This window comes from Exophiala oligosperma (assembly GCF_000835515.1).
Source record: "Exophiala oligosperma strain CBS 72588 unplaced genomic scaffold supercont1.7, whole genome shotgun sequence".
NCBI classification, from domain to species: Eukaryota; Fungi; Ascomycota; class Eurotiomycetes; order Chaetothyriales; family Herpotrichiellaceae; genus Exophiala; species Exophiala oligosperma.
Genome location: NW_015622824.1, coordinates 980,930 through 993,795, shown reverse-complemented (window position 1 = coordinate 993,795; position 12,866 = coordinate 980,930). Strand labels below are relative to the sequence as shown.

Here is a 12,866-nt window from a genome sequence, read left to right as displayed (position 1 = left end):
TGTGTGTGTGACGGGAATACTCGGTCTGGTATTCCGTGAGTCTTGGTATGAAGGTACGTATGATGAGAAATCGTGGTTTGACACTTTCTCTGTATTGTACCTCGTCGTTAACCCTGTACTCCTTTTACTCCGACTCCTTACTCTGTACTCCGTACCGCCCAGTGTGTATCCAGCCACTGAACTATGTGTGACGTATGTGGCTTCCCCGCACACTCCAAAACATTGTCTAGGTATGTACGGAGTACGGAGTACCGGTTACAGTTAAGTACAGTATGTACTCCGTATGACCGACTCCACATTTATACCTTAATAATACTGTACGATCCCCCCAGTTCGTACTCGTAAAGAGCTCCTAAACCTATCCTTCCTAACTATACTCCCGTACTATACAGTTGCTTCTATCCTTACACAAAAGAAATATACAGTACCTCCCCCATGGTGATTGAACGACTTCTCGATCGGGTATTTTTCAAATTCGTACCTGCTAGTAGTACCAAGTAAAATACCGGGATTTACGAGTACCTACCTAGGTAGGTAGGTACCTCACTTTCCCCAAGGTATGATTTGTGGGAAAAATGATCGACGGTCTTGGTATTCCCTCCGTTCTGTGACCTTTGGTCTCGGCGGTGACCCCTACTGTACGTTCGTACTCCGCTTTTGACCAAGGCCAGATGATCTTCAGGTTCGGGCAACTCCATCGTGAGGAGGCGAGGTCATTCTTTCTTTGCGCGTGCCCTATAGCCGACAGGCGAGTGAGCGGCGAACAACCGAGCAAAACATCATGTTCGAGATCCATTAACCGCTGCGTGGACGAGGAACTCCATACGGGATACCTATTCCGTCAAACTCGTGTCCTCCTCCTTAAGATCAAGATGAGATCCCCTTCGGACTCTCCTCCTCCTCCTCCTCCTCTCACGCCTCTTGACTTGCTTTTGCTTTCGACGGTATCCATACATTAGACACTTGTTTTCGTTATTGTGCTTTTGTCGATCTGTGTCCAGACTTCGACAAACACCTACCGACAAATAAACAATAGAGTCACCTACCTCCCTGGGATCTTCGTCCTGCCCTCAACATGAAAAGTTGGTACGGACGTGGTAGGCCACTGCGTGCCGCTATCGGAGCATGCTGTCTAGCAGCATTCCTTTTCTTCGGTTTCGATCAAGGTGTCTTTTCTGGGATATTGCAGAACGAAAACTGGTTGGATTTGTTCCATCATCCGGTAACGCGCCACCCCTAGTGTCGCCCCACTTTTGTCAATGGCAAAAACTGACCACCAGCTGTGTAGGACGACACTGAAACGGGTATACTCGTCAGCTGTTACTGCCTCGGCGCCCTGGGAGGATGCGGTCTCAATTTCTTCCTCGGTGACCACCTCGGTCGACGACGCATGATGTGGCTTGCCATGGTAAGTCTCTCAAGACTCGAAACACTTTCCACCACATCTGGCCATTCTTTGACACAGGGTTCGCACAGAGTTTCGTCATCGTCGGCGCCAGCTTGCAGACGTCCGCATATACAAAAGCGCATTTGATCGTCGGGCGCGTCATCACGGGTTTCGGCACAGGCATAGATTCGTCCACCGTCCCCATGTATCAGTCCGAGCTGTGCAGGAAAGAGAAGCGGGGACGATTGGTCTCGTGGGAAGTATTGTTCATTGGCATTGGTATGTGCTCAAGCGTCCGAGCAGATGCGGGATTCAGCTGACAATTCCATCAAAAGGCATTTCTTTCGCATACTGGCTAGACTTTGGCATGTCATACGCGGGTGGCGCGATTGCATGGCGTTTACCTATCGCTGTTCAGCTCATCTTTGCTATCTGTGTCATCATCCTGCTCTTTGGTCTCCCAGAGTCACCTAGGTGAGCCTCATATCCTTTCATTGGCCCAGCAGCGTCGGTGACTGATGTGTGAAACAGATGGTTGTTCAAAAAAGGTCGTGAAGAAGAAGCCATTCAGGTTCTGTGTGCTGTTTTCGACCTTCCCGAAACAGATCCATACATCATGTCTGAAGTGGCAAACATCAAGCACGCTCTAGCCGTCGAGTCCGGTGTTCAGAGCCACCGAGCACTCTTTAGAAACGACAAACTCAAAACGAGAAGAAGAATCATTCTCGCTTACTTTTCCCTCTTTATGAACCAGATGGTACGGCGTGAAGCCCCCTCTCTTTCGAACCCATTATACATGGCCATGGCTGACGATCAGTGTTCGTTGTTAGGTGGGCATAAACTTGGTTGTTTATTACATGCCAACAGTTCTTGTTGCAACTGTCCATCTCACGCCCCGTGTTGCACAAATCATTGCTGGATTGTAAGTGTTGACCTGACCGAGATCAGTATCTTTGCTTACAATGCACAGCATTCAATTGATGTTCATCGTCGGCAACCTTGGACCTGCCCTCGCTCTTGACCGCATGGGTCGACGCAAAACTATGTTATATGGCTGTTTTGGTCTCGGCATTTGCATGATGATGGCATCGATCTTGCTTTCGTTCGGCAAGAAGAACACCTCTTCTGCCGCGGTAGCCTTTTTCTTTGTGTACATGATCATCGTAAGTCTTCAGAGCATGGTCGGCAGTTTTCTAAAGATCTCATCCCACCTTGTGGTCTTCTCCTCTTACATTATGTCCCAGCATGGGACTTGCTGACTTTGTTGCGTTGTAGTTTGGCGGCTCAATCAATGTCGTCCCTTGGGTTTACGGCCCAGAGATTCTGCCGTTGCAGGCTCGCTCAAGAGGAACTGCCATTTCGGTCGCCGCACACGTAAGTCTTTCCATCATACCCTCTTCTTTAACCAAGAGACTCCACCATGATATAAACTAGCTGTCTGACACATACGATACAGTGGACATGGAACTTCTTTGTTGTCATGATTACGCCTGTTCTCATCAATCGTCTCGGTTGGAAGACATACCTCATCTTCATGTCTTTGGCCTTCTCTTTTGTCCCAGTGATCTACTTTTTCTACCCCGAAACATCGAATATCTCGCTCGAAGACATCGATCGTATCTTCATCAAGGACGGTGAGAACTTGAGCAGTGACAACGTAAGTGAGAGGTCGAGTACTGTTGCAGAAAACGAGTCCGTCAGGCACGTCGGATATGAACAAACGGAGAAGGTGGCCGAGAAGCAAGTCGAGGATGTTTAGGAATAAAGGTCCACATAAGCTTGAGAAGAGCAGGACGAGTTGGCGTGAGTCAAAGTTGTCTCGTTAAAGCATCGTTACCACTGTTTGTCATGATTTCTATCCGACATGATGCTAGGAAGAGCGTCGATACATCAGATGAATGAAGGGCAAATTCAAGTTCACCACGTCAATAGTTTCATGGCTCGCGAGCAATGGTCGTTGATACCGTTGAGGATTCTGGTTAGATCTGGAATATATTCATTCAGAACTCGGGGGCGCCGAGGTTGGGACAGATCGTCAGTCCAATGTCCCGTATAGAAACAAGTTGCCCCTCCGGAGACTGATCTGGCCCAAGAAGTTCATTTGCACAGCCAGAAGAGGCTGGACGTCAATGCTCTTGATCGAAGACAATACGAAGTACGAGTACCGGAGTCGTTGCGTAGATGGGAAGTCAATTCTTGTCGAGCCCAAGGAACATATGCTGTGGCTGGTATTTTTAAGTGGCGGTGCATGCACAGCCACATGTGACGTAATCAGAAGTAGCCGCTCTGAATGGATGCAAGTTACAGAAGATGATGATGATTGACTGGAGACAAGACAATGCCCAGAAGTCCCCAGGTATGCATGATGGCTTTTCTTGTATATTAGACTGACAGTAGGCGCCCGCGATGTTCTTTGCTCGTTGCTCCCTCCTTCTCGTCTCTTTCTTTCACCATCCATAAGACTCGTTGATTTGAGTGGTAGACATCATTCCAAGTCCTACAGAAAACAATGTCGGCGGGGCATTCTGAGCCTCAGGTGCTCTACAGCGTCAACAACATCTCCGCCTTTGCGGTCCAAAATGGCGAAGAACATGCCATCACCACTTCTGGGCCGCAGACTTTGTCTCTCCTGATGGTGCCAACTGCGTCGCCTTTCACAGATCTGTCCACCACTGAGCCTACCAGCGCAGCCCCTGAAGAAGATTTCTACCTCCATCTTCACCTGCCTCCCGAACTCGATCTGCCTTTGCCTGCAACCACACAGATCTTCCATAAGCCACCAAGCAGCTACTTGATTCCGCGATGGGATCTAGGTCCTGAAGCTGGCGCCTTCATTCGCATACAATTCCCTTCGGTCGGCACTGGCCCTGGAAAGGTCACACAAGAGGAGGTAGACACGTTCGAAACGATTCTTGCTCAATGTACGGCGTTTCTCGAAAGAGCTCAGTCAACGCCTCCTGGTTTTGAACGTTACAACCCACAAGACTACAGGCCGGGAGAAGGATACATCACTTCTGCGGACAGAGAAAAGAATCGTCCCCCTCAGCATGGTCAGATTGTCCTCATTGACGAAGAGAATGGCAGTGTGATTGGAGAACTTGGAGACAATTATGATGTCGTCGAGGCCTCTACTGTTAGGCCTGGATCAAAACGTATGTACCCCCCTCATCTATCCGATCGGACGATATGCTGACGCACTGTTCAGGTCCTGTCCAAATTCAACTGCCTATTGAAGGGCAAGGCAATCAAATTCGAGTCGACAATGTTTCCGAGGAGTACCTTGCGATATCAAAACATCCGGCTTATGCTAAGTCGACCATTGTACAGTCCTCTGCGACCGCCTCGAGGTTCATAGTGACAAGCTCGAGCTATCTGGCCGATAAGATGTCATCAGGAGCAAATTCATTCCAGCAAAAGACACAGCCCAATCAAAAGCCCATGACATTTTCTCCAGCAACCCATGCTCGCATTCGACAGATCCACTCCTTCACCCAAGGCGCTGTCGGATTGAGTACTAAGACTGTTGGTCAGCTGGGCCGATATGCCCAGAACTTCGGCGCTAGGATGGCTGGGAAAGGCGAGAAGAACAAAAAAGATCCAAGCAAGGACTTCAAACCTGGATTCCTGAACAAATCCATGATTGCTTTCTCAACCATTGCCGATGGCATCGACCAGGCTGGACGCAACCTCCTTGCATCTGGCTCGGCGGCAGCCACCAACGTGGTGGGTCACAAATACGGCAAAGAGGCGGGGAATGTCATGCACGGCCTTGCAGGAGGTGTAAAGAACGTCGGCCTTGTCTACATTGACGCGATGGGCGTCTCAAGACGTGCCGTCATCAAGTCGGTGGCCAAAGGCATGGTGGTTGGAAAGATGCCGAATGGGCAGCAACTGGTGGTGGGAGCTGGAGATGGTGGCGTAGTCCCAGGTGAAGCACTTCCTCCTGATGCTAAGCAGCACGACCTTTACTCCCCAGATGTTTATGGCGGTGCAACACAACCTGGTGTTAGCAAACCTGGCTATGGAATCGAGAGCTACGGAAATGCCGCGAACGAACCCCCATCATATTCCTCGGGCGTAGGAGAGCCTCTAGGCTCAACGTTGCAAGGGCAAAATGTGAGGGAAAAGCGATGAGACATGATGCTGAGGGCATGAATAAATACTCTGTACGGACGAAAATGATTATTCGGCTTGATTTTTACGAGGTATAGAAGCTCGCAAACGGTGTTCCAGGACTCTGATCATTCTGAACCAATCTTGACTCGAGTTGACTTGTTAGAGCTCGACCAGGATATTGCCAGGAGCTCGAATGCGTTGTACACGACAAGTTGCAGATGCAAAAGCTACGTCGGTGTTTCACTTCCTCGATGCGGCTTGGTCTGATGAGATGGCATGCATGACATTTTGACCATCGGAAGTGGCTGAAATTGACGCCAGGGCTTCTCTCGGTTCGCGTGCAGCCGTACGGAGTAGGTTTGGTTCGCTTTATTGACTGATCTCAGGTCTGGAAGCCGACGAAAGGTTGCACAAGGTCGTACAAGCTAGTAATTGGCGACCGGGGCCGGGCTTCGTCGGCTCGTCCTGCATATATTACACTCTATTGTTGTTATTGTGTCTAGTGGTTGTGGTATACCCAGTTTGCAGGCTTGTGGATGATTAGGGAGGAACTGCACTATACGAGCCAAAGGAAAGGGCCGTGCTTTTCACATGCATCGATCGACGAGTCCAGTTCGTGGTGGCCGGCTCCATTTATTTTCCTGTGGGCGATCATGAGTTCTGGGAGTGGAGGGGCTGTGGACTGTGCGGTGGCCCATGGCGTGCTCTAGGTGCGGGTTCAGTTGGTGGTCCAGGAGCCGGAGGAGAAGTAATGTAGGAGGGGTTAGAGATGACGGTGTTGTTGAGCACAGAGTATATGTACAGTATGAGTATCAAACAATACCTACTGTAGATACATACATATCTGGTACAAAATACTTACGATGATTGTTCAGGCACAGACTATGTCTCACAACACAATCAGTCATGATGCTACTGGTACCCTTCATGCGTATCCAGCCAAGGTGATCCAACCATCAACTTGCAACTGGTAGCCGTCAGATGATTTACTCGTACGGAGCAGTAAATACAATAGCCAGGCCCTCCGTCCCTTACTACGGAATAGAACCACGACGAACTTGACTCCGTAAGCATGTCATCTCTAGATCCAACTAGACTTCCCGCGCTGCCCTGGAATTTGATTTGATATCTCGGCTGCCACTTTCGAGCCGAACGAGGCCAAGTCGCGTCTGTCGGCGTTTCAAGAAATCTATTATGAACTAACCACAAATAAATTCCGAAATTTCGCTACTGACTTGACGGAGACATGTTACTCGTACCTAAAGGAAACTAGATACAAGGTAGGATTAGGTCGACGCCGCTCGCCCATCTCTCTGCCACCTTTGACACGGCTTGATGGCTTTTCTATTGCTTTGACGGAGGACCATCGCAGCACCTGAATCTCACTATTGACTTCGACGATTGACCTGCAGCTGTACCATCGCACTGCAGTACGCACCGTGTTGTTATCACTACCGACACGTACTCGTACATGCTGTAATCGTCTAGGATGGAGCTTTCGTTTGTTGAGAGAACCGGTGGAGTCGAAAATGCCCTGGTGCCCCTATTTATCGGACGCGGCGTTGCCAATAAACTGGGGAAAAGGCGCGCGATGCTGTACAGTAGTAGCATCAGAATCCGTCCTGTTAGGTGCTCGTCGTTGGTAGTAACCACTAGGCCAGTCTTCTCGACCTTCTCACTGTACAATATGCAAAGTCATACATAGTTCTTGACAGGGGTAGGGGGGTCGGCTGTTGACCTGTTGTGCCTACCTAGGTACAGTACAGTACGGAGTAGGTAGATAGATAGATACCTGAGGGAGGTACCTGAAGGTGCTTGTGCCAGGCGACTCAGTCTAGGGACCAGAAGCGACATATCTAGGCCTAATGCCTGCTCCGTACCTAGAATAATATCCAAGGTCGTTTGAAATCATACTCCGTAAGACCTTGGGCAATAATAAAAATCCATTCAAGTGTGACAACACGACAATAGGCATTGTGGCTGATTCGAAGCAATTCCCTTTAGCGTGGGTTTTTTGTCGTTGCCTTGGTGGAGTGTGGCATCCTAGCCTAGAGCCTACCGTACAGACGCAGCCCGGGAACGCTCTGCCTCTCTCTTTACCTTGGGGGTTTGAAGGTCCGGCCGCTGCTACTCGAGCCTGCGCTTCGCTGTGCTGTTGCTGCTACTCGTACCGTGTATCTCGTTCACCGATACACACAGCAATCAAGCATACCACACCTCGTTAATCCTCTATTCTATTGCCGCACCCTATTGCACCGTTCTACTATCGACAAACTGCCATCCTCAAGTCATCTCCAGCCTTTCAGACCGCCTCTCGTTTCGTCCTAAATGCTTCAGCCGCCCTGTCAACAAACCAACTGCTCCTCCGTCTCGTCGGGAGCGCGATGACTACGATCCTCCCATCCTCTCACCATCTGATTTCGATCCGTGTTTGTTGATGATTGGCCCTGAAGTGCACACAATCACAGCCTCATCAACAAATATTCCACCCATCGGCGTCGCAGGTCGACGTCTACCCCAGACTTCGCCGTTTCGACTTGTTTGTTTCAAGCAACCGCCCACGACACAGCCTGATCTCGAGCCACACTTGGACTCTTGATATTGGACCGTACTGCGTCCCTTGTCCAAGTTCCTTCACTTCCGGTGCTTGTTGCCACGGATTTGCCGCGTCGTGGATTTCCGTCGCGCTTCCTGCAAGTGAAGAAACAGCATTGGGAATTCTGGATGAAGAGAGAAATCCCGTGAGTAGCAACGCTCCCCCTACATGTTCATTTGAAGCCATGTCCTAATACCACGTCAACCACAGTTGTTCTTGTGTCCATCCCATCGGGTCCTGTCGCTCCTAAATCCCTTTCTATCATCTAATACGCGCGGACCTCTCGACTTATCCGGAGCGAAAAGTTCAGCCCAAGGGTCTGTGGTTGAGGCCACGACTCAGGCGGAAGAAGGATGTCCATGGACACAATGCAAACCACGGGCCAATACAGAGAACATGTACCAACATCGGCAACATATTCTCCGTCCGGAAATATTCACTACGAAGAAGAAGTCGTGGATCCTGAGAGATATTATGCCAATCAATCGGTAACTGGCCATTATCCCGAAACTCGTCTCGTGATTCACACTAACCCTCTGATTACAGTACTATCCTTCGAGGCATACAGAAGATGCTCTCAGATACACTTCTCTACAGGAACAAATTCCTGTTCCTGCCTCTTATCACCCGCAAACCACGAACCTGCCTTACCACATTCGCAACCAATCTGCAGCTCCTGATCAGTACGACGGCCCACCGATACCACCACCAAGAACTTCCTCACAGCACCAGAGTTCAGGGACTCAGTCCGTCCCAGTACGACACGCAAGAAACAACAATCCTGACGTTCATTCTAGTCGGGTTCAGAATCGTGTCGGAGATTACAATGAGGAGCCTTTAGACAGACCGCGGGACGATACAGCAACTGCGGCTGCATCTGCTGCACGTAACCGAAGAAAAGGTCCTACTAGTCCCGAGGGTCCACAGCGAGCCACAAGCACAAGAGAGAGAAGTCATCACGCCGCGCCTCCGCACACTCGTTCTGAAGCCCTCATGCAATCCTCGAACCCCCAGGCACCGTTGGTGCGCGAATACAGCGAAGTGATCCACAGAGTCGTCGTCTCCGACCCCCAAGAGGACGAGGAGAGGGCCCAGGAGAGAGTTGCTGAAGCACAGCCAGTGCCCATTGGCGCTGATAATACGAACACGGCTGCGGATGGCGAAGACCTGCTACCCGCACCTGGCCCGGCTCGCCGACAAGACTATTCCAAGTCTCGTAGGAAAGAAATCCAGTTTGGTGATTACGTGCTCGGCCAGACACTGGGCGAAGGCGAGTTCGGCAAGGTCAAGTTAGGCTGGAAGAAAGACGGAAGCTCTCAGGTGGCCATCAAACTCATTAGGAGAGAGAGTGTTGCGAGCAACCCCAGTCGGCTTCCGAAAATCTACAGAGAAATCACGATTCTACGGGACCTCGCCCATCCAAACATAGTGCGGCTACACGAGATGGTGGAAACCGAACGACACATCGGCATCATACTGGAGTATGCTTCGGGCGGAGAGTTATTTGACTACATTCTGAATCATCGATATCTCAAGGACGCTGCAGCAAGGAGGTTGTTTGCCCAGCTTGTTTCTGGAGTTGGCTATCTCCACAAGAAAGGTATCGTCCATCGTGATTTGAAGCTGGAAAATCTGCTACTCGACCAAAACCGCAATATCATCATCACCGATTTTGGCTTTGCCAACACTTTCGACCCTACAGACGAGTTATCCGACGAGATCGTGTACAATCTCACTAATAAGGATTTTGTGAGAAAGTTCAAACTTGACCGCTTAGACCAACGTGGAATGCGGCGAGGAGACTTGATGCAGACCAGCTGTGGAAGCCCTTGCTACGCAGCTCCCGAGCTGGTGGTGAGCGATTCATTGTACACTGGAAAGAAGGTCGACGTATGGAGTTGTGGCGTCATCTTGGTGAGTCAATAAGACCTTTGCTTCATTGCCAAACTAATGTCATCTAGTACGCTATGTTGGCAGGATATCTTCCTTTCGACGATGATCCTTCAAACCCAGAAGGCGATAACATCAACCTTCTGTACAAGTACATTACGACGACTCCTCTGACCTTCCCCGAATATGTAACACCCCATGCGCGAGACCTGCTGCGTCGGATTTTGGTCCCCGATCCACGAAAGCGTGCCGATCTGTTCGAAGTGGCCCGTCACAGCTGGCTCAGCGAGTATCATCATGTGGTCTCTCACATCACCAGTAGTACCACCAACGTGGCGGACATTGCCCATACTACTGTGCCTTCTGGTAGGTGTTTTTGATTCACTTCACGTCTTGATAAGTACTGATGCCCTTCTAGAAGAAGAACCACCACCGATGCACCGGAGCGCTTCCGTCCGTGAAACACCTTCCAAGGCCAGCGGTACAGCTTCCGGCGCTATTGCTCGTGCCCAAGAAGGGCTTTTGCCAGAGGTCGAGGAGAGCTCTACAGGATCGCGTCGGGACAGATCTACCCGTCACACCTTGCAACCCGAGTATGTGCCGCCTCAGACACACACAGCGCGCCATCAGCCATCAGAGTCTACTTCAGCAGCAGCTTTTCGCGGTGGCGTAGACGACCCTCACCACACACCAAACGCGAGCTTGTCACAATCTTTGTCAAAACCTCTACCGCAAGAACCTGCGATGGACGTTGGGCAGAGAAAGCCCCAAAGTGCGGAAAAGATGCCTCCTCCCGTCAGGCCTGGTCGTGACATTCCGAGATCTGTGTCCGATTCTACTACAGCATTCGGCCAGTCAGCGCCAGCAAGTAGCCATCAATACGCGACTCGACCAAGCACGCAAGGCTCGATGACATCTGCTGGAGTACCTAGATCCGATGTTCGCTTGCCCTCTCGAGGATCTTATGGTCAACCGGTTGCACCAACAGTTGCAGCCACCAACGTTCAAGGTCGGGTCACTCAGCCAACCAAGCCTAGCCGAGGCTACAATATTTCAGGACCCATCCCTCAATCCACCACATATCCCTCCATCGGCCAGCCGACAACTACGCCTATGCCACCACAAGGTGTACAGCAGGTGCAGAAGAACCACCACAGACGTTCAAGTACTCTGAGTGGGCTGGGAGAGCGACTCTTTGGCCGGTCAAATTCGGTCATTAAGAAGGACGTTGATCGGCAAAAGAATGGAAGAAAGTATCCTCCGACGAGCATGAAAGAATACCCTGCCGAGACACAACCACGCATGTCCACGGACTCGAAGCGGTCATTCTCGTTTGGCCTGGGCAAGAAGCGAAGCACGGATTTAGAGAATCAGGGACAAATAGAAAAACCGGTACGGCGATTTTCACTTCTTAGTACAATGTCTTTCAAAGGTCTGATGGGTGGCTCTAAGGACGAGACCTCATCAAAGCCCGGAACTCCCCAAACGGCCCAAGGGGAACGATTTGCGACGTCGACTTCCAGCCGACCCACGACCGGTCAGCAGTATGCAAGCGGGGCTGTAGGTACCACTGATGGTCAGTATGACAGCTCGAGAGGAACGCAATACAACAACTATTCCCGACCACCTCAACAACGAGGAGCCTCGAGCCAAGCATCCACGGACGTCTATGGCGGAACTGGAGTTTACTCTCCGTATGACCAGGGACGCGTGCCTCATCAACGCCAGCAGAGTGAGCCAATGGCCCGATTGATGGCACAACAGGCTGAACCCGTCGAAAGTCGACCCTCATTGCAACAAGGACGACAACGCGGCGTTCTCGTCAAGAACAACCGCAAATTCACTGATGCATACGCACACGACCACGGACCAAATCATCACGGAGGTCGTTCGGGTGCAGTCAAGAAAGTGCAAGACTTTTTCCGTCGTCGCCGGGGCACGGAGGAATACCGATGACGAAGTAGACACTGCAGCGCAGATTGGAATTTTGGAAGCACGCAACATTTCATATCCCTGCGTGACCCAGGTTGGAGTGGTTAGTGGTTTTCTTGTAATGAATAATTGATTTGTTTAGCAGGCATTGAAGGGTTGTGCAGGGATGGGGGGTTGTTGCGTGAACAGGCACTTTTCAGCCATTTTCTCGCCGTCTGGTCTTGGTCTGAACGAGACCTGGTAGACTGCTCTTTCGGTGGGTTTGTCGGAGGAACCACCGAGTCTCGATGGCGTTGATACAACTTTTATTACTGGAGTATCGAGACTTGTTTGAGTGAGAAAGCTTTGCGAAGACAGCGTGGGATACCCCTACATAGCATCAATTGAAATGAAATAACGCTGCCCACACAAAAGGGCAATGTATGTGTTGTGAATATTGTTTGTTTTCTCTGTCTTGCTATTGGGAGGTAGTATGCATCTTCGTATCGCCGTCATGGAATCTACAGCAGGGCAACAAGTACATGGAGCATCGGTCGGATATTCGCTCGGAGTCAAGCCGGAGCATTAATGACTGGGATTGTAGAAATTACCACCCAACTAATGCGAGTGTATAGTGGACTCTGCTTGCTTGCTATGCCCTATGTAGGCAGTGATTCACTCATGATGATGATGTGCCTCACGATAGATATGTATCGGTGTACTGTGTCTCGTCGCAGTTCATGGACACTCGATCAGGCCTGAATCAACCCCGCGAAAGCCTCTGGCGTCATACAGATGTTTATTGTTTCTGGAGCTTTGCCGGGGGGGGGCAATTTCTTTGTCGTTACTCTGTACACTCCATATGCATTGACTGGCTCAATTTTTCGTTGTTGAATGGACTCTGTGTGTTCTGTTGAACCAACTACAATGCCTCCCTCGAAACTATGAAGAGTGTCACTATACATA

General features: G+C 50.4%; 2 protein-coding genes across 2 annotated transcripts; both read left to right on the top strand.

Annotated features, from left to right (window-relative positions):
- The first annotated feature begins 3,732 nt into the window (after positions 1–3,732).
- Positions 3,733–5,907, top strand: PV06_07661 (uncharacterized protein). The gene is made up of 2 exons (XM_016408923.1): positions 3,733–4,539; positions 4,593–5,907. The coding sequence occupies exons 1-2, from the start codon at positions 3,897–3,899 to the stop codon at positions 5,519–5,521; spliced, it is 1,572 nt and encodes a 523-aa protein (XP_016260677.1). The 5' UTR covers positions 3,733–3,896; the 3' UTR covers positions 5,522–5,907.
- Positions 5,908–7,623: 1,716 nt separating this feature from the next.
- On the top strand, positions 7,624–12,355 carry PV06_07660 (uncharacterized protein). Its single transcript, XM_016408922.1, has 5 exons — positions 7,624–8,244; positions 8,310–8,587; positions 8,646–10,013; positions 10,061–10,355; positions 10,408–12,355. Exons 2-5 carry the CDS (start codon positions 8,453–8,455, stop codon positions 11,943–11,945), a joined length of 3,336 nt encoding a protein of 1,111 aa, XP_016260676.1. The 5' UTR covers positions 7,624–8,244; positions 8,310–8,452; the 3' UTR covers positions 11,946–12,355.
- Positions 12,356–12,866: the final 511 nt, after the last annotated feature.